The sequence below is a fragment of the Canis lupus genome, chromosome 8 (genome assembly GCF_011100685.1).
Source record: "Canis lupus familiaris isolate Mischka breed German Shepherd chromosome 8, alternate assembly UU_Cfam_GSD_1.0, whole genome shotgun sequence".
Classification (NCBI taxonomy): Eukaryota; Metazoa; Chordata; class Mammalia; order Carnivora; family Canidae; genus Canis; species Canis lupus.
In genome coordinates this window covers 49,988,558-50,008,615 of record NC_049229.1, presented here as the reverse complement: position 1 = coordinate 50,008,615, position 20,058 = coordinate 49,988,558, and the positions used below count along the sequence as shown (strand labels likewise).

The 20,058-nt window shown below is 46.6% G+C and overlaps 1 protein-coding gene and 1 long non-coding RNA gene across 11 annotated transcripts in view; one reads left to right on the top strand and one right to left on the bottom strand.

The window, feature by feature from the left end:
• Positions 1 to 20,058, top strand: part of ANGEL1 (angel homolog 1) — a 41,667-nt gene that overhangs the window by 6,313 nt on the left and 15,296 nt on the right. For 2 of the 9 annotated variants that reach the window (XM_038545358.1, XM_038545357.1), the window contains 7 exons: positions 5,522 to 5,636; positions 10,071 to 10,646; positions 11,559 to 11,785; positions 12,249 to 12,318; positions 12,923 to 13,356; positions 15,513 to 15,639; positions 15,952 to 16,062. In XM_038545358.1, coding sequence (XP_038401286.1) covers positions 5,534 to 5,636; positions 10,071 to 10,646; positions 11,559 to 11,785; positions 12,249 to 12,318; positions 12,923 to 13,356; positions 15,513 to 15,639; positions 15,952 to 16,062 — 1,648 coding nt within the window. In that variant the 5' untranslated portion in view covers positions 5,522 to 5,533. Of the gene's footprint in view, positions 1 to 5,285; positions 5,301 to 5,521; positions 5,637 to 6,826; positions 6,976 to 7,051; positions 7,077 to 7,911; positions 8,050 to 8,690; positions 8,803 to 10,070; positions 10,647 to 11,558; positions 11,786 to 12,248; positions 12,319 to 12,922; positions 13,357 to 15,512; positions 15,640 to 15,951; positions 16,063 to 20,058 lie in introns of those variants that run through there. The other 7 variants (XM_038545359.1, XM_038545363.1, XM_038545356.1 and 4 more) reach the window with 7 other exon arrangements.
• Positions 2,046 to 7,625, bottom strand: LOC102156352. Of its 2 annotated transcripts, none has more exons than XR_005363575.1 (4): positions 7,380 to 7,625; positions 4,775 to 4,918; positions 4,396 to 4,683; positions 2,046 to 3,350 (listed from the first exon to the last, which is right to left on the bottom strand). It is a non-coding gene; the product is annotated as an uncharacterized LOC102156352 (long non-coding RNA). The 2 variants fall into 2 exon arrangements; XR_005363576.1 differs by lacking the exon at positions 7,380 to 7,625 and adding an exon at positions 5,506 to 6,358.

The window sequence follows — 20,058 nt, the reverse complement described above, 5'->3', positions numbered from 1 at the left end:
AGGGGAGGAGGAAAGGTATTTGAGGTTGGGAAGAAGCATACAAAGTTCCTGTAGCCTGCTGAAGGAGTCATGGGTAGTTTAGTGAGGCTGGAGTGGGATCCTTACTTCGGGGAGTGGTGATGGAAGGGAAGAGCTGAGAGATGACATGGGAGGTGGGCAGAGGCCAGCAACAGAGGAGTTTGGCCTGCATTTTGAGGCAAAGGAGTTTGGCCTGCATTTTGAGGACAGTGGGGGTTTGCAGAGAGGTTTTAAACAGAAGCATGACCTGACATGATTCACAGAGTAGAAATACTGCTCTGGCTGCAGTGTGGAAAGCAGACTTAGGACAGGAGGAGGATCAACACCAGTTAGAAGTGGCTGCAGGGGTATATCTTTATCTCACTGATAAAGATAAAGAAGGCCAAAGCACTTGGACTTGGGACAGATCAGATATGAAGGTGAAAGGAAGAAGAAAAAGCCAGAGGCCAGGAAAACATGATAGATGATTGTGCTGTTCCAAAAGACGATGACAGAAGAGCTGGGGGGAAAGAAGGGTGGTCGTTTTTTGGAGGATAGTGGGGGAAGGTGCTGAATGCAACTTTGGGTGTGTTGTCTGCCTCTGGGACATCCATTGGAGAGGTCCACAGACAAAAGAATTTATGAGTATATGGCCCAGGAAAAGGATAAAAACAGATATGTGAGTTGTCAGTATGTGGATAGTATCTGAAGCCACTGGAGGGATGAGCATTTCTCAAGGAGGGACTTAAAGTAAGAAGAGGAAACAGACCAAGGATGAAATCCTAGGGGCACCATCATTGAAAGGGGTGCTCAGAGGAACACAAATGAAAGACATTAGGACAAATTTCCACAGTGTCAGGAGGAAAACAAGAATGTCATGAAAACCAAGGGAAGAAAATCTTTTTTTTTAAATAAATTTATTTTTTATTGGTGTTCAATTTACTAACATACAGAATAACCCCCAGTGCCCGTCACCCATTCCCTCCCACCCCCCGCCCTCCTCCCCTTCCACCACCCCTAGTTCGTTTCCCAGAGTTAGCAGTCTTTACGTTCTGTCTCCCTTTCTGATATTTCCCACACTTTTCTTCCCCCTTCCCTTATATTCCCTTTCACTATTATTTATATTCCCCAAATGAATGAGAACATATAATGTTTGTCCTTCTCCGACTGGCTTACTTCACTCAGCATAATACCCTCCAGTTCCATCCACGTTGAAGCAAATGGTGGGTATTTGTCATTTCTAATGTCTAAGGAATATTCCATTGTATATATAGACCACATCTTTATCCATTCATCTTTCGATGGACACCGAGGCTCCTTCCAGTTTGGCTATTGTGGACATTGCTGCTAGAAACATCGGGGTGCAGGTGTCCTGGCGTTTCATTGCATCTGTATCTTTGGGGTAAATCCCCAACAGTGCAATTGCTGGGTCGTAGGGCAGGTCTATTTTTAACTCTTTGAGGAACCTCCACACAGTTTCCAGAGTGGCTGCACCATTTCACATTCCCACCAACAGTGTAAGAGGGTTCCCTTTTTTCCGCATCCTCTCCAACATTTGTGGTTTCCTGCCTTGTTAATTTTCCCCATTCTCACTGGTGTGAGGTGGTATCTCATTGTGGTTTTGATTTGTATTTCCCTGATGGCAAGTGATGCAGAGCATTTTGTCATGTGCTTGTTGGCCATGTCTATGTCTTCCTCTGTGAGATTTCTTTTCTTTTTTTTAAAATAAATTTATTTTTTATTGGTGTTCAATTTACCAACATACAGAATAACACCCAGTGCTCATCCCGTCAAGTGCCCCCCTCAGTGCCCGTCACCCATTCACCCCCACCTCCCGCCCTCCTCCCCTTCTACCACCCCTAGTTCGTTTCCCAGAGTTAGTAGTCTTTATGTTCTGTCTCCCTTTCTGATATTTCCCACACATTTCTTCTCCCTTCCCTTATATTCCCTTTCACTATTGTTTATATTCCCCAAATGAATGAGAACATACACTGTTTGTCCTTCTCCGATTGACTTACTTCACTCAGCATAATACCCTCCAGTTCCATCCACGTTGAAGCAAATGGTGGGTATTTGTCGTTTCTAATGGCTGAGTAATATTCTATTGTATACATAGACCACATCTTCTTTATCCATTCATCTTTCGATGGACACCGAGGCTCCTTCCAAGGGAAGAAAATCTTACAAGGGAAGAAGTATGCAAAATTATAGAGCATTCAAGAAATAATAAAGCCTGGAGCATGGCCCATTATATTTGGCAACCAGGAAGGCACTTTGATGGGGAGTCTCAGTGGAGTGATGAGGGTAGAAGCTACATTTCAGTGGAATGAAGATGAATGAAAGGTAAAGAAGTATGGATATCAGGAGCAGACAACTCAAGAAGCTTGGCTGTGAAGGAGTGGTGGGGAGATGGAGGGATGGCTGGAGGGGGCCTTGGGCTAGGCAAGAGTTTCATATAGGAGAGATCTGAAGCATGTTTAAATGGTGATGGCAAGGAGTCAGGAAAGAAAAGCATGGGGTGAGCATAATGAGCATAATCTCTGAGGAGGCAGGAGGAAGGGATCCCAAGCATGGTGGAATTGTGAGCCACTGTGTTGGGAGGGAAGGAAGAAAGGTGGCTATGGATGCTGGTCAGTGTGTTGGTGTGGCAACAAGGAGTAGAGAGTTTTCACTTGGTAGTTCTATTTTTTTTCTCTAAAGTTGGCAGGGAGATGATCTCCAGAGAACAAGAAGGGAGATCATAGGACAACGAGTTAGAGAAGAATGGTCATCATGGAAATGGGAGAGAAAGCTAATTGAAAACAAAGGATTGCTGGGGAGGGTTGAGGGCTGAATGAGGTTGGAGACCAGCACACTACTGGCTCCAGTCCAAGGGCCTGGTAACTTTATTCACCAGTGCTCAGCAGCCCAGATGTAGGAGCCAGGAAGGAGAATGGTTTTACTGACTGAGGCAGGTGTCATTAAAGAATAGTGGACAAGAGAGTTGATAATGGGAAGAGTGATAAAAGATGGTTAATGGGGATTCCATGCTGGATATAGAAAGAAATGCTGACCGAGGAGAGGTATGGGGACAGAAGAGAGAGCTCCAGGGTTTGATGGAGTTAACAGCTGGCGCAGAAGTGAGAGTGGGAGAGGCTGAAAGTCATGAGGTGTGATCCACTGGGATGGGTTTGTGAACTTATGATTTCAGAGGTGGAGCAGCACTTAGCCATGATTCTCCAAGGGTGTCTGAAGTACAGTGGGAATGAGGCCACTGAGGAGGCAGTACAGTAAGCTTCCAGGGTTTGGGATTGCTCATTGACATTGGGCACAGGAGGACTTGAGGCAGGAGAAACTGAGTCCAGGGCCAGAGTCTGCAATGAAAGAGGAGAAGGGGGACTGAGGTCAAGAAAGTCAGGGTGAGGTTGGGGTAAACATTGATGAGTGCTTGGTAAACATCTGATGAATACACGAATGCATGAATCCGTGAATAAGTGAATGCATCAACTCAGACCAAGCTGGCACATTTCTGGGAATATCTGGCCATAAATCCTGAGATGCCAGAGGAAACACTAGGATTACAGAGGCCAGGTTAGGAGGAGTGTACGGGTCTCAGGTTATCATAAGAGTTGAACACAGTCAATTCTTTTCAGCTTATCGTATCTGAGAGACTGTTTGAGCCCTCTAGACCTGCACAGGTTCATTATGATAGCTACTAGCCCTTTGTAGCTATTGAGCACTTGAATTGGGGCTAGTCTAATTCGAGATGTGCTATCCATGTAAAACACACACTGGATTTCAAAGACTTAGCACAAAAAAGAAAAAAAAATAATGTATTTCATTTTAAAGTATTGATGATGGGGGTGCCTGGGTGGCTCAGTTGGTTAAGCATCTGCCTTCAGCTCATGTCATGATCTCAGGGTCCTGGGATCGAGCCCCGCATTGGGCTCTCTGCTCAGTGGCAAGTCTGCTTCTCCTTCTCCCTCTGTGATCTCTCTGGCTCTCACTCTCTTTAAATAAATAAAATCTTTAAAAAAAAAAAGGATTGATGGTGTTGGAATGCTACTCTTTTGGATAGAAGTGGTTAAATAAAACATATTATTAAAATGAATTTCACCTGCTTTTTTTTCCTTTTTATATGAGGCTACTAAAATTTTTAAAATTACATATGGAGTTCATATTGTATTTCACCTGAGCAGTTTTGCTCTAGGCCTTGGTCAGTTGCTCCTGCAATCCTAAAAGGAAGGATTATGCCTGCCTGAATGATGCACATGTTCTACCAGTAAGTTAATAAAGGCAGCCATCTTGAACTTCCGTACATAAGTAAAATTTGAACCCTTGAGGGTTCTTGTATACAGGATATTTCTCTGTAAGAGAATATTTTGTGTCCCTTAAAGTATTGCAAAACCTTCCACTTACCCTTAGATAGGGTCTGTATCCTTGTAAGCACCCAGTGGTGTATCATCATCTCCATGAATCAAGGAGATTCAAGGGATTCATCTTCATGAATCAAGGGATGAATCAAGGAACTCATCTGGTCTCTCTTCTTGGAATATTTCTGGCATGATAAGGCTGCAGATGGTGCACATTGTACTTCTACTTTTCCTTTGGCCGGGGAAGCCCAACGCTTCCTCTTCTCCAGGCCAGGTCTCCTTGGAATCTGCAGCGAGGTCTTGTTTAGCATTACAGTTTGGAAGGCCCTTATTTCTGCCAAGGATTGTAGAAGATGACCCTAATTAGCAGTAGCCAGAGCTGGTTTGGGTTTAAAAGAAAAAAAAAGTAAACACTAAGGGCTTACCCTAGGTTGGAGGAAACTGAGGCTCCAAGAGGTTCATAACGTGAGAGGTTCCACAGGTGGGAAGTGGCGGAGCCAGGATGTGAACTCAGGTGGTCTAACTCCAAAACTTGTGATGCTCCCGTCCGCCTACACTTTTCAACATAGCTGATTATGGATTAGGAAACAAAAAGAGGACAGTCTCGCTTACTTGGCCTTGGGGAAAACCCTCTGAGAGAGCATGGCATTGGTTGGCCTGACATATTTTGCACACACATGCATCGGACAGCGCAGTCGAGGGCAGGTCCTTTAGCAGAGGTTCCCAGACTAGATACTAGACACCAGAATAACCGGTGCCCCATTCTAGACTTGTTAAATCAGAACCCTGGCAGCAGGGCCTAGGAATCTATATTTTTAAAACATTTCCAAATGGATAAGGGAACCCTCATTTCACAAAGCGATAAACAGAGTCTCTAGGTGGGTACCTTGATTTAGGATCTGATTTAGAACTTGGGCTTCTGGGTAACCACTGGGACAAAATGGAAGGGAGGTACAAGGAAGGTTTATTTCAGCCCCATAAAAAGAGTGGGCCTGGCTTTGGGGGATCCTTAGGCAGAGCTAACTAACATTGGTGTGCTCCTTTCTAAGAGGCTTCCCAACCTTCAGTTTGCCCTTGCCGCTCCGCCCCCCCCCCCCCCCCCCCCCACTGCATCTCAGGCAAGGTCGTGAGTGCTGTTACTCGAAGCCAGACTGACCCTCTCTTTCTTTCAGCCTTTCAGTGTTATGATGTACCCAGCTGGTCCTGGATCTGGTGACTCCCCGGAGGGCTTCCCCGAGCAACCGAGGCTCCAGCCACAAATCAGCAATCGCACAACTCAGACACTAGGTACTGAACTTGGCAGTGTGACACCGTCCTTGCATCCCAGTGTGGCCGGGGTAGGACTGAGGGGTAAGGATGGGGGAAGAGAGAGACTCCAAGAGGTCTTCGGGTAGCACAGAATTGACAGAAGACCGGGCCTTCATTCAGTGACACCTGCTTTGTTGGGTCAACACAGATTTGGCTCCTACTGTGTGCCTGACACTGTTGTGGGCACTAGAGGGGCACCTCAATGAAAACCAGCCCACCTACCAGACTTGGTCCCTGCCTTGTGGAGCTTCCCACCCCTGCTCCACCCACTTTTCCTGACTCAATTACCAACTGGACACCTGCCCTTTTTTTTTTCTTTTCTTTTCTTTTTTTTTCCCCCCAGATTAGGTAAAAAGAAGGCTCATTTGGAATAGAATGGAAAAGGAGACAAAGGTGTGGACTTAATTTGGGACCTAGAATCTGAGTGACCTAGAGAAGACAGTAGAGTCAGGAACAGGGATAAATTCTTCTTCCCAAGAAGGCGCATCCTCCCTGGGATGCGGAGAGAGATTACAGAAGTCAGGGCTGCGGGGGCCTGAGACAAAGTCGTCATCTGTGGGGCGAGAGGTTATGGGGCGCCCCAGGTGGACTCCTACTGAGATGGCAGAGGGGGAATGACAGTGTGGCCCTGGGATGATACCGCGCGGCCTCCAACGAGCCTCGCTTAATTTTCAGGCTGGGCGCCCGCCCGTTGCCGCGGGAACAGGCTCCCCGCCCTCGCGAATCCCGCGCGTGCCGCTGCGCTCCCAATAAAGTTGTTGTTGAAGCGCCGCGGAGCCACGTGGGCCGGCCCGGGGGCGGGGCCGGGGGCGGGGCCGGGGCCAGGGGCGGGGCCGAGCGGAGCGGAGCGAGGGAGCGCTCCCAATAAAGTTGTTGTTGAAGCGCCGCGGAGCCACGTGGGCCGGTCCGGGGGCGGGGCCGGGGCCGGGGGCGGGGCCGGGGTCAGGGGCGGGGCCGAGCGGAGCGGAGCGAGGGAGCGCTCCCAATAAAGTTGTTGTTGAAACGCCGCGGAACCACGTGGGCCGGTCCGGGGCCGTGGGCGGGGCCGGGGCCAGGGGCGGGGCCGAGCGGAGCGGAGCGAGGGAGCGCTCCCAATAAAGTTGTTGTTGAAGCGCCGCGGAGCCACGTGGGCCGGCCCGGGGGCGGGGCCGGGGCGGGGCCGTGGGCGGGGCCGAGCGGAGCGAGGGAGACCCTGCGGGAGGCGCCGAGGAGGGGAGGCGGAGGCGGGCGCGGGCGCGAGCGCGGCGGCTGGCCATGATCGCGTCGTGCCTGTGTTACCTGCTGCTGCCGGCCGCGCGCCTCTTCCGCGCCCTCTCAGGTACCGGCCCCGCGTCCCGGCAGGCGGGTGCCAGGCCCGGGCCCACGTCGGCGGGGCCCCGCGCGGCGCGTCGGGCCTCACGACCACCTGCCCCGGCCCAGGTGCGGGGAGGCGGCCCCCGGTGCCGGTCCGGGACCCCGCGAGGCCCGGGCCTGGCCGACCCCCCGCCCACGCGGGCCTCCCTGCCCCCTGCGCCTGCGGCCTGACGGCGTCGGGCCACAGTTACCGTGGGAGGGGCCGGAGAAGGGGCGGCAGCCGCGCTCCCGGGCCCCCGCGGTGCAGAGGTTTCGGGGGTCCGCGGGGCACTGCCCTGGGGCGGGGGCGTTGGCAGCTCGGGTCGAGGCGAGGGCCGAATTCTCGGGGGTGGGGGTGGGGGTGGGGTGTGAGCCGAGCCCCGCACGTACCTGCGGCCTCCCGGGTCACTCCACGCTCCCCTTTCCCAGCCGCCGCTCCGCTCTCCGGCCGAGCCTCAGGCTGGGAAGGGCCGGCTGCTCCCCAAACCCAGAGACCACGGAAGCCCCCGCTTTGGAAGCCGCGTTTGGAGATGCGGCGGGGCGGAGCCGATGCCCACTCCCGCTTGGTCCTTGAGGGCGGGGAAGGCTGTCATGCTTGCACTTTCTCACCATCCGCCTGCACTGCCTGGTCTTTGAAATTCCCCAGGCTCTTAGGGGACCCCCTCCCTCTGCGAGAAGCAGAACTCCCAGAATGTTCTCTGGCGACTTTAGAGGGCGGGACAGACCAAGAGCTACTTTCCTAGGAATAAGCCGTCAACTGCATTCTGTGCTTTTTTTTTTTTTCCCCCCCTTTCTGGAACTTCACACGATGTGTGTGGGTGTGTAAATTCATCTGTTCCTGTGTGTCTGCCGCTGGAATGCAGGCTCCCGGGGTGGGGTGGGGGGTGCAGGGCCATGCCTGTTCTGTTCCCTGTGTTTCTAGTGCTAGCACACCGCCCGGAGTATAGTAGGCACGCGGTTCACCACGAGAAACTCCGCGGAAGTGTTTGTTTTCAGAGAATTAAAGCATGTGCCTTCATCCACGTTGCTGTCATTTCTGGAGCTTCTGATGTACGTCAAGGTGCAGCCTTAGTGACACCGACTAGTCCACAGGTTTCTAGGCCCGCAGAGTTTAGAGATCTCGGGGAAGGGAGCATCTCCCTCCCTCCTTCCCCCATTAAAGTAGTGCCACTTTTGTTGTTGTTGTTGTTTAAAGATTCATTTATATGGTCATTCATGAGAGATGCAGAGAGAGAAGCAGGCTCCTTGCAGGGAGCCTGATGGGGAACTCGATTCAAGGACCTCCGGATCATGCTCTGGGCGGAAGGCAGACACTCAACCACTGAGCCACACAGGCATCCTGCCACTTCTTTTTTTTTAAATATTTTTTAAATTTTTTATTTATTTATGATAGTCACAGAGAGAGAGAGAGAGAGGCAGAGACACAGGCAGAGGGAGAAGCAGGCTCCATGCACCGGGAGCCCGATGTGGGATTCGATCCCGGGTCTCCAGGATCGCGCCCTGGGCCAGAGGCAGGCAGGCACCAAACCGCTGCGCCACCCAGGGATCCCCTGCCACTTCTTTTAACTTTGCGTATTTGGTTTCTCCAGAAGGTTTTCTCTCCTTCCTTTCTTTCCTTCTGTCCTTCCTTCCTATAATTCTTTTGGAAAGCCAACCACCACCAAAAATCTGCTAAATTTGAAAACTAGTATCCTCACACAGATAAATCAGAGAACCGCTGCCGTCTAGCATGCAGAGGATGTTTCAAGGGACAAGGAATTAGAAAAATCCCTGAGATCAGAGCCAGCGGCCCAGTTCGTGGATTTAAACCAAGGTCTGCCAATCTCCGCACTATTGGCATTTGGGCCTGGATAATTTATTGTCAGGCTGTTCTTTGCACTGTAGGATGTTCAGCAGTGTCCTTCTCCACTAACTTTTAGATGCCAGTAGCATCCCCACAGTTTTGACAACCACTGTGTTTCCAGACAATACTAAATGGCCCCGAGGGCAAAATTACCCCTGGTTGAAAACCACTGGCTTAGAGGGACAGAAATCCACATAGACCATAAATAAGATTGTATCTGTCAACATTTGAACACTTTTGAAGTTTTTCTTGCCTTTTAAAAAATAGAGCTGATGAAATGAATCTCTGGTGATTGAGGGTGAGCATCGTGCATGTCACTTGTCCTGTGCCGTAAATAAGTGATTTAGTGAGTGTGGGTGTTTGCTTGCACTAAAATACTGTGCTTGGAGTTTGGGGGCTCTAATTTTAGAGTTTTCCCACTTGCTTTCTTGCCTGTTGACTGTCATTTGTGGCTGCTGTAGCAGAGAGATGACAGCTGTCTCTTGCTGTCACTTGTTGGCACCTTCTGATTTACAGCCTCTGGTGTGTTATGGGATGGGAAGGCTGATAATGAAGTTTGTGAAGATTTATGAATAGAATAGTTTTGAGAAAAAGACCAGGGGCCTTTGCTACAAAGTGAATCGTATAGATTCTGAGACACTCTTTTTGTCTACTTCAGGACTTTTTCTTTTGCAATGTGTTTACAGACTAGGGGATTTATAGAACTAGAAAGGCTCTTGGAGATTATGTAGTTCAAACTTCCCCTCCCCAATTTATAGTCAAGACTGAGTCCATATCACTGGGGGCATTGTCCAAATTTCAGCGCTAGGTCATAACCCACAGTTCTGATTCATGGTCAAGTGCTGGTTCCAATTCAGTGTGACCCTGAGAACCAGAGAGCTGATGCTTAATAGGAGTCTTAACTTCCAGATAAAAGGGAAGTGGTTATATGTGACCATCTCTGTCCTAGATTATGTGGGACAGCCATTCTTTCATTCACACACTGAATATCAGATCCCTACCATACAAATTAGTTAGTACTTACAAAGCACTTAGGATAGTGCCCAGCTCATAGTAAGCACTTTATGCTAACAATGATGGTGTTCCAGGTACTAGAATGGGCAGGCTCAATGATGGTACAATGATGAGCAAGGAGCATATGATTCTTGCTTATATGGCACTTTCATTCTACTTGGAAGAAGAGTATGGGTTGGGTGATGTTGTCATCTTATAACATGGTATTTTGGCTTGCTTCTTAGATGCCTTCTTCACATGTCGAAAAAATGCACTCCTGGCGAAGAGCTCGTCCACCCAGGTAGAGGGTGACTTTGCCATGGCCCCTCGGGGGCCCGACCAGGAGGAGTGTGAGGGCCTGCTACAGCAGTGGCGAGAAGAAGGGTCGAGCCAGGTGCTCTCAACTTCGAGTGAGGGTCCCCTTGTAGATAAGGGACTAGCCCAGAGCAGCCTGGCGCTCCTGATGGATAATCCCGGAGAACAGGATGCTGCTTCAGAGGACAAGTGGTCCAGCAGGCAGCTGAGTGATCTGCGGGCAGCAGAGAACCTGGAGGAGCCTTTCCCTGAGGTGCTAGGAGAGGAGCCACTGCCAGAGGTCCAGGGCCCAATGTGGGCAGCTGTCCCCATGCAGACCGGCCCCCAGTATGCAGACTGTGCTCTCCTCCCAATGGGTGCCCTGGCTGCAGAGCAGTGGGAAGAGGACCCTGCAATGGTGGCCTGGAGCATAGCACCCGAGCCTGTGCCCCAGGAAGAGGCTCCCATCTGGCCTTTTGAGAGCCTTGGGCAGTTGCAACCTCCCCCATTGGAAATCCCATATCATGGTGAGTCTGACAACTGGCTGAGTGAGCCAGGGCAGGAGCTTGTCTCCATTGTGAGCAGAGCCACTGCTAAAAAGAATATTCTCTGGCAGGGAGCTCTGCTGCTGCATTCTGTTTTTCTGAGAATCTTGTAGTATCAGATCTAGAGGGGCCTTAGAGATTGTCTCATCCAGCCCCATGGTCTTTCAGATGAAACAACCACGGTGCAGAGGGTAGCAGGACATGCCTGAAGTCACATAGCTAGGCAGAGACATAACTGAAAGTACACCTTAGTTCTCATTCTCCATGATATTGTTTCTAGGGGTAGTGGTGGAGAGATCTAAGGGCCTCCACTCTCTGCCTCAACCAGAATTTTATCTTCTGGTTTTATCTATATTATATATTTGGCTTCCATTAAAATTTGAAGAATGAGTTCTGTGGCTCAAATAGGTTTGAAATTCACTTTGTAGCCCCATGCTCTAGGGGAGATGGGGACATGTGGTTTATAGCCCCACAGGCTTTTTTGAGTTTAAAGGTTAGAAAATACCCAAGGCCGAGATTACTTTTGAAATGTCTTTAACCTCAGGTGACTATGAAGCACATTGATCTGAGTGATTCTCTAGAGACCTTAGATTTATCAAAAGTGAGAAATTGTCAGCCTGTATTTATTGAACATGTACTAGGTGTCAGGTACTATGCCTGATACTGAGGATGCAGTGGTTAACAGGCTAAGATTGTCTCTGGCTTTGCGGAGCTTACTGTCTAGTCTGAAAATGTCCTTAGGGTGCTGCTCAAATAGCCACAGAGAGGGATGGGTGGCAGGGAAGATGAAAAAAGGAACTTCAGGCACAGTATCTCTGAGTCAGGAGTAGAGATGGCAGGGCCTGTGGATAACATGTACTTGTTGTGGGCCTCTTCTTCCCAACCCCTTTGCAGAAATCTTGTGGCGAGAATGGGAGGATTTCTCCACTCAGCCAGATGCTCAGGGCCTGGAGGCGGGGGATGGCCCTCAGTTCCAGTTCACTCTGATGTCCTATAACATCCTGGCCCAGGACCTGATGCAGCAGAGCTCAGAGCTCTACCTGCATTGCCACCCGGACATCCTCAACTGGAACTATCGCTTTGCGAATCTCATGCAAGAATTCCAGCACTGGGACCCCGATGTGAGTGAAGAGGGGAGGAAGTGCCATCTTGTATTTGTTTTGAACCTGGCTGTTTTTTCCCGTGCACTTATAAAATGAGTTCAACCCCATAGTTGTTTATAGGATTGGAATTCTGCCTAGGGTTGGAGCTTTCCTACCTGGAGTCTATGAGTTTTTGGCAGGTGCTAAGAAGACTTCACGGGTACATGCTTCCCAGCACCTTTATGCAAGGAGGGAGACTTGAGGGATTCCAGAAGCAGGAATATCTTGCGCTTGCATCTAGTCTGCTCAGCGTCACTCAAGGCCTGTCCTTGCTGGCACTGGCTGTCTGGGCAGGGCTGGCACTGTGGGAAGTTTCAGTGTGATCCTGTCTGAGACCAGCTACAGCTGCCCACCTGGCCCCAGTGTCTGCTCCTGGGGCAGGGGTCCCTCTCCAGCACTCTTGGTAACTCTGGAGTGATTGGTGTCCCTGTCAATTTCCCAGATCCTGTGTCTCCAGGAAGTGCAGGAAGATCATTACTGGGAGCAGCTGGAGCCTTCTCTGCGAATGATGGGTAATGCAGCTCCCTGGCACGTGCACTGGTCTTGCTTCCTGAGGCCCTGTCTGTTCTCTCCTGAAGGCACCATCTTTTCTTGTGCTTCAGTAAATCCTCAGTCTCACCTGTGTACTGTCTCCTCTTCGTATGGGAGAGAAAGAAAGAGTTCTGCAGTTTTAAAGCAGTTCTGACATTTACTGCCATTTAGTCCTTGAAGTAGCCCCTGCCCCAGTGAGGCTGAGTTAGTGTTATCCTTATTTCTGCAATGAGGAGACTGAGGTTCTAAAGATTTTTGTGACTTGCTCAAGGTCACTAGGCTACAAAGCTAGTAGGTTGTGGAGCTAGGACTCTATAATTTGTCTGACTCTAGAATCCATGCTTTTCCTATCAAGTTATGTTGCTTCATACCCTCCTGTCCTACTTCCCATCTAGCCCCTCAGTCACCTGGTAAGGGAACTGTAAGGGAACCTCGGCAGAACCAAGCAGTTGGCAAGGACAGGAACCCCTTTACCAAGCCGCAGGAGCAGTGCCATAGGCCCACACGCCTGGGCTGCTCCCACTAGTTGGAGGGATTCAGGCTTCGAGGACTCTGACCCATCTCCTTGGCTGGGTGTTCTTGCAGGTTTTACCTGTTTCTATAAGAGGAGGACCGGGTGTAAGACAGATGGCTGTGCTGTCTGCTACAAGCCCACAAGATTTCGTCTGCTCTGTGCCAGCCCTGTGGAGTACTTCCGGCCTGGCTTGGAGCTCCTCAATCGGGACAACGTGGGCTTAGTGTTGCTGCTGCAGCCGCTAGTCCCAGAAGGCCTGGGGCAAGTCTCGGTGGCCCCTCTCTGTGTGGCAAATACCCACGTGCTGTACAACCCACGCCGGGGTGATGTCAAGCTGGCCCAGATGGCCATTCTCTTGGCTGAAGTGGACAAAGTAGCCAGGTTGTCAGATGGCAGCCATTGCCCCATCATCTTGTGCGGGGACCTGAATTCAGTTCCTGATTCACCTCTCTACAACTTCATCAGGGACGGAGAACTCCAATACCATGGGATGCCGGCCTGGAAGGTGAAATGGGAGAGGCCACTGTGGGGGTGGGAATATGGCCAAGGGAGAGATTTGGGTACTGGCAACTAGTGCTGCTTCTGTGGCAGGGACCTCAGCTACACCTTTTCTGGCTTCCTCCAGCTTTTTCTTGTTCTGTAGAATAGTTTATAAACCTGGATGTTAGAAATTCCTGGGTGCCTTTGGCATCTTATAGTCCTTTCAGCTTTTATCATTAATTTTTAGTTTGTAAGTAAACTCACAAGAATTCAAACATTGTAAATAAGACCAAAACCCTCTTTATTACCTACGTTCCTCACCTTTCCCTTTAGGATGAAGTAGTAACTGTTTGAAGTTTGGTAGTGGTCTTCCAGAATATTCCATATGCATTTATAGTGATATCTATGTTCCTGTGATATTGTCATTGTAATTTACATTTATTAGGCACTTACTGGGTTCCAGGTGCTATTTTAAGCACTTTGCATGAGAAGTTTGGCAGTTTGCTGGCTCTAGGCTATGTAGATAGCTAGTGGTAGAACCACGATCTCTAACCAGGTGGTCTGGCCCCAGAGCTCTTGCCTTCCAATACTGTGCTGTGATTGCTTCTGACGACTGATATGTGATCTGTTGTGTGTGTATTTATAAACATATTATTGTATGTTTAATTCTGTAGGGTTTTTTTTAACTCAACAATGTATATATGGATCTGTCTCATTCCTTTTAACTGCTGAATGTTGATAGAAGTCTCATAGTTTCATCATATTCAGCCCTGATGATAGACATTCAGCTTGTGCTGATTTCTTTATATGTCACTTAATCTCCCTGTTCCTCTGTTTGGCCACTGCTGCCCAACTTACTGCTTTGCTTTTGGCAAGGTGCAGTGGAGAAAGGACACAAAATGGCTGAAATATTGTTAAACACTTTGGGCTTTTATTTTAATGAGGTTACTCAAGGGCCAGCAATATCCTGATTCCTGCGTGTACAGAGAAAGGCCTTATCCCGGTGGAAAGCTGCTATAATCATGGAGCTCAGAAAATGGGAAAAAGAATTTACTAAGTGCCTACCACGTGACCATCACCATTAAGGGATAGTGATTAAGAGCACTCATTTGGAAGCCGGACAGTCCTGAGTTCTGATCCCTGTTCTGCTACCTTATGCGAGTTGCTTAACTTCCTTAAGCCCCATGTGCCTCATTGGTACCCTAGGGATACAATGGAACCCATTTCAGGGGGTTTTTGTTGTTGTGTAGCAGATCAAATAAAATAACACATAGTGAAGTGTTTTCTAGTTCCTGCTTCAAAGGAAGCAGACAGCTATTGGTTATCATTAAGGTTCTTAATTGTATATGGTATTATTATCATCCCATTTTATAATAGAGGATATTGAACTCAAGAGAGTTAACTAACTTGCCCAAAGTTAGACAGCTAGAAAATGGTCATTATATTCTAGCTCTGTCTTACTTGAGATGGCATATTGAAAATTTATGTCCTTCAAGGGCAGAGAGATGGTATCTCTCACTGTGCTCTCTCCAGCACTTAGCTAGTGTCTTGCACATAGTTGGCATCCAAATATTTGTTGTTGTTGTTGTTAAATGAAATAAAGGGAATTTTGCTACACACTGTGGAGATATGCAGGTGGCTGATGTTGCCGAACGTTTCTCTGCTATGTTCTGTCCGTTCCCAGGCTGCTCTTTGGCTTTGACTGAGGATGGGACATAGATACGGTAAAGTTCTTTGTTGCATTTCCCATTTGATTTGACCCTGTGGTTTCCTCATGATGGACTTAGGCTGCTAGACCTTGATCCAGAAGATCTGAAGATCAGGATAAACTCTTTCCCACTGCAAATTAAAGCCCCTGAAAGTTGATGTTCCCTGTGGAGATTCATGTAGATTTTTTTAAGGTGAAATTTAGGGGATAGAATGGGGCTAATTTAGGCGATGTTCATACAGTTCTATTCTCTTTGACTCACATACCTCATTCTCGTAGCCCTCATTTCTGCCTCGTGGACATTTCAGTGCTTCTAGTTAAAAAAAAAAAAAGGCTTTAATTAGCTCCTTATTTTTAACCTTCCCCTGAGACTGATGTGTTTTGCTTATCTTATATATACAGTGTGTGATTGTCACGGGCTGTTTTCTTTTTCCATCTTAGTGTGCTCATTCCCACCTGCTCTTTCCTTCTAGGTGTCTGGACAGGAAGACTTCTCCCATCAGCTTTACCAGAGGAAGCTGCAGGCCCCCCTCTGGCCCAGCTCCCTGGGCATCACTGATTGCTGTCAGTATTTGACCTCCTGTCACCCCAAGAGAGCAGGTGAGCATGTGCCACATTCTTGGTTGGCTATACCTCTGTGCCCATTTTGGGAGAAAGCTGGTATTTATAGTGAAGAGAAAAATGTAATTCCCTCAATTCTCTTAACAAGTTCCTTTGTTTTTCCCACTGTTGTCCTCATATGAGCCCTCCCAGTGAAATGGACAACTTTAAATCCTATCTGTTGGAAATCAACTTGTCTTCAGAGCCAGGCTTCTTCTGTGTCCCTACACTGGAAGCTTTTCGGTATTAAGGGGGTTTCAGCATGTGGCTTCTCTTCCTTTCTCTCACTGTATGGCTTTTCCTGGTTTGCAGAGAGACTAAAGTATAGCCGAGACTTCCTGCTGCAATTCCGTTTCTGTGACATCGCCTGTCAGCGACCCGTAGGATTGGTTCTTATGGAAGGAGTGACAGATACTAAGCCAGGTAATGGCAACTAAGCTTGTTTTCTTGCTCTTCTTTCATCTTCACCCCTGGTATTTGTCAGTTATGTGGTTTCTTAGTCTTTTTGTAAGTAAAATTCTTAGTAGTCAGCTTCCGTTAGTAAGCATGCTTAGAAGGAAGGTCAGTAGAGTTCTGTGGCCATATGTGTGACTGGATGTGCAGCTCAGTGAGAACATGGACTTGGAATTGAGACTTGAGTTCCAGTCATCTCTGAGACCTTTAGTGAGACATGTAACCTTTTTAGGTTTAAGTTGCTGATAACCAGTGTGTGTACGGCATATAGGGAAGATACACATGACAGGGCTTTGAAAATCGTAAGGTGGGATGCCTGGGTGGTTCAGCGGTTAAAGCATTTGCCTTCAGCTCAGGGCGTGATTCTGGAATCCTGGGGTCGAGTCCCACATCGAGCTCCCTGCATGGAGCCTGCTTCTCCCTCTGCCTCTCTCTCTCTCTCTGTGTGTCTCTCATGAATACATAAATAAATAAAATTAAAAAAAAAAGAAAATCATAAGGTGATTGTAGTCCTGCTTGTAATAAAAATTTACTCCTACTGAGAACTTCCAGATCAAACATGGTAGAGTATACTTGATATGTTCCCCCCTTCTTGTCTCTGAAACCATTACAAAGCAACAAAGAGAATGGAAAAAAGCAATGCAAACTCCACCTTTGAGAAAAGTAGAAAAGTAGGAGATCTAAATATAACCTAAACCATGAATCACAGCATAGGTAGAATGGCTGCCGGAAGCGCTGGAGTTTGTGTAGCAGTGCTGGAAGAAGTATGCAGGGACTTATCTGGGGACAAAGAACCAGCACAGTGCATTTCTCCAAGGTGAGGAGTGTACCTTAAGGCACAAAACCAAAATCTCTTGTTTCATCAGCAACAATAGGATGCACAGGTTATGGTAGGAGATTGCCTGAACCTGTTTTGGTCTTAAGAGGCACTGGAGAAAAGCCTGATCAAGGAATAATGCTTATTTGCATTAAGCAGTCTGTTTGAATGGCGGCAGGGGTGATGAGGTACTTACAGAGCTGCATATCGCTTTTGGCTGGGGAAAAGTAAAGATTAAAGGACTCATACACTGCGTCATCAGGAATATCCCTATTACTTGGAATGCATACCCAGTTCTTCCCTTAGAGGAACTGTACAGATAGCTGGTACAGAAAAACCTCAACTAATTCAAAGCAGGGCTGCTAAAAAGGAACCAGTATGTGAGCTGTGTTAGAATACTGCAAGAAAGAAAGCAGAAGGAACAGGAAAAATAAAAGGCAGATAAAGAATGCTTACCTCAGAGATAAAAATTGTTGCCATGAAATATATGAAAAATTATGATTATTTTCCCATGAATTAAAAAAATGAAGCAATTGACTTTCTAAAACAAGAGTACAAAAATAATTGCCTTTATAAAGTAAGTTCAGGCACATTGCAAGACATCAGAAAATTAAATGGAAACTGCAGAGCTCAGGAAAGAATAAAAAATGTAAAAATCACATAAAATGAAACAAAATTGGGTACAGCATACGAAAGAATAGGAATAGATACTGCTGAAAACAAAACAAGAGACAGAAGCCATGAAAGAAAAAGCAAAATAAAAAGGAAGTAAAAGGATAAAAGAGGGTAGAGAGAAATGATTGTAGTGAAAGATAAGGAGACTTTCAACATACACATAATTAGAGTTCACAAGAAAACCAATATAAAGACACAAAAGAAGTATGTAAAGGTATGATTCAAGGAAGGTTTTCCCCAAATTAAAAGATTTGAGTCTTTTTTTTTTTTTAAGGTTTTATTTATTTATTCATTAGAAACACACAGAGAGGGAGAGGCACAGGCACAGGCAGAGGGAGAAGCAGGCTCCCTGCAGGGAGCCCGATGTGGGACTCTGTCCTGGATCCCGGAATCATGCCCCGAGTCAAAGGCAGAAGCTCAACCATTGAGCCACTCAGGAGTCCCAAGATTTGAGTCTTTAAATTGAGAAGATGTACCATGTTTCAGTAAAAAATGACATAGGAGAATCAACAATAAGACATCCTACTGAAGTTACTAGAAGTCAGAAATAAAAGAATCCATTGGGCAGTTGAACCAAAAAGGATTGGGCTGCTCTTAAGAGTAAAAATGATCAGATTGGTTTTAGACTACTTAACGTTATCATTCAGTTGTAGAAGACAGGAGAATAAGGCTTCAAAGAAAGAAGATATGGTTCAAGAATTTCATACTCAACCAAAAGCCTTTCTTGACCAAATTGCTAGAACAACCTAAGACAACCAAGCAATGACTGGAAAAACTATATTAGAAGGACTGGTGATGGGCAGCCCTGGGCTCAGCGGTTTAGTGCCGCCTTCAGCCCAAGGTGTGATCCTGGAGACCCGGGATCGAGTCCCACGTCAGGTTCCCTGCGTGGAGCCTGCTTCTCCCTCTGCCTGTGTCTCTGCCTCTCTCTCTGTATCTCTCATGAATAAATAAATAAAATTTAAAAAAAATAGAAGGACTGGTGATAAGTCATGAATTTATTTTTTCTTATAGGAATTTAATTCAAATTGGCATTTCGCACAAAGCAACAAACATTTCAGTGATTCAGTTTTTTTTAATTGCAAAGCTAAATATATTATATTGCTGTAACGATAGCAATAATGATAATGATGGCCCCCATGCATAAGTAGGTAGCATGTGCCAGGAACTGAGATGACTGCTGGTATTAAGTGGGCTCAGGCAGGGAAGCAGTGGTTCAGTGTTTTATAATTACAAAATCCTAAAGTTAAACAGTAGTGGGACCCCACATTTCATGTTAAAAAATAGATAGAGTATTAAAAAACAAATAAAACAGTATTGTACTTGAAACATAAAACAAGCATTTCAATTTAGTTACAAAATTAAACCAAAAGCCTTTAAAATACATACTGATGATCACTTTGTAGGTAGAATCATTATGTGGGGAAAATACCCAGTTCACTAATAGTACAAAATAATAGTATTTTCAAAATTGAAATTAAATTTGGGTAAACACATCCATCCACCATATGTGTAGTTACCATCTATCACTACAAAAGATTATTATAATATGGACTCTGTTCCTTATGTTGTACTTTTCATTTCTTTTGTTTGTTTAATTTTTTTTATTGGAGTTCAATTTGCCAACATATAGCATAACACCCAGTGCTCATCCTGCCAAGTGCCCCCGTGCTTTTCATTTCTATAATTAACTTTATAACTGGAATGTTGTACCTCTTAATCCCCTTCATCCGTTTTTGCCTCTCCCTCGCCCCTTTCCCTCTGTCAACCGCTAGTTCGTTCTCTGTATTTATGAGTCTGTTTCTATTTTGTTCTTATTTGTTTTGTTTTTTAGATTCCACATGCAAGTGAAATCATGTGGTATTTGTCTTTCTCTAAGTTATTTCACTCATAATGCCCTCTAGGTCCACCTCTGTTATCACAAATGGCAAGATTTCATTCTTTTTTATGACTGAATAATATTCTGAGCGTGCACTTGTGTGTGTGTGTACACAACATGTTCTTTATCCATTTATCTATTGATGGACTCTTGGGTTGCTTCCATATCTTGGCTATTGTAATGAGGCTGAAGTAAACATAGGGGTGCATATATCTTTTTGAATTAATGCTTTTGTCTTCCTTGGGTAAATACTCAGAAGTAGAGTTACTAGGTCATATGGTATTTATTTTTAATTTTTTGAGCACCTTCCGTACTGTTTTCCATAGTGACCAATTTACATTCCCACCAGTGGTGCACAAGGGTTCCCTTTTCTCCACATCCTCACCAACACTTGTTATTTCTTGTCTTTTTGATACTAGCCATTCTGACTGAAGGGATATCTCATTGTGATTTTGATTTGCATTTTCCTGATGATTAGTGATATTGGGCATCTTTTCATGTTTTTGTTAGCTATCTGTATGTCTTCTTTGGAAAAATGTTTATCTCATGAATGTCCTTTAGACTCCAAATCTAAAAATCTACCACCATTTTTAGA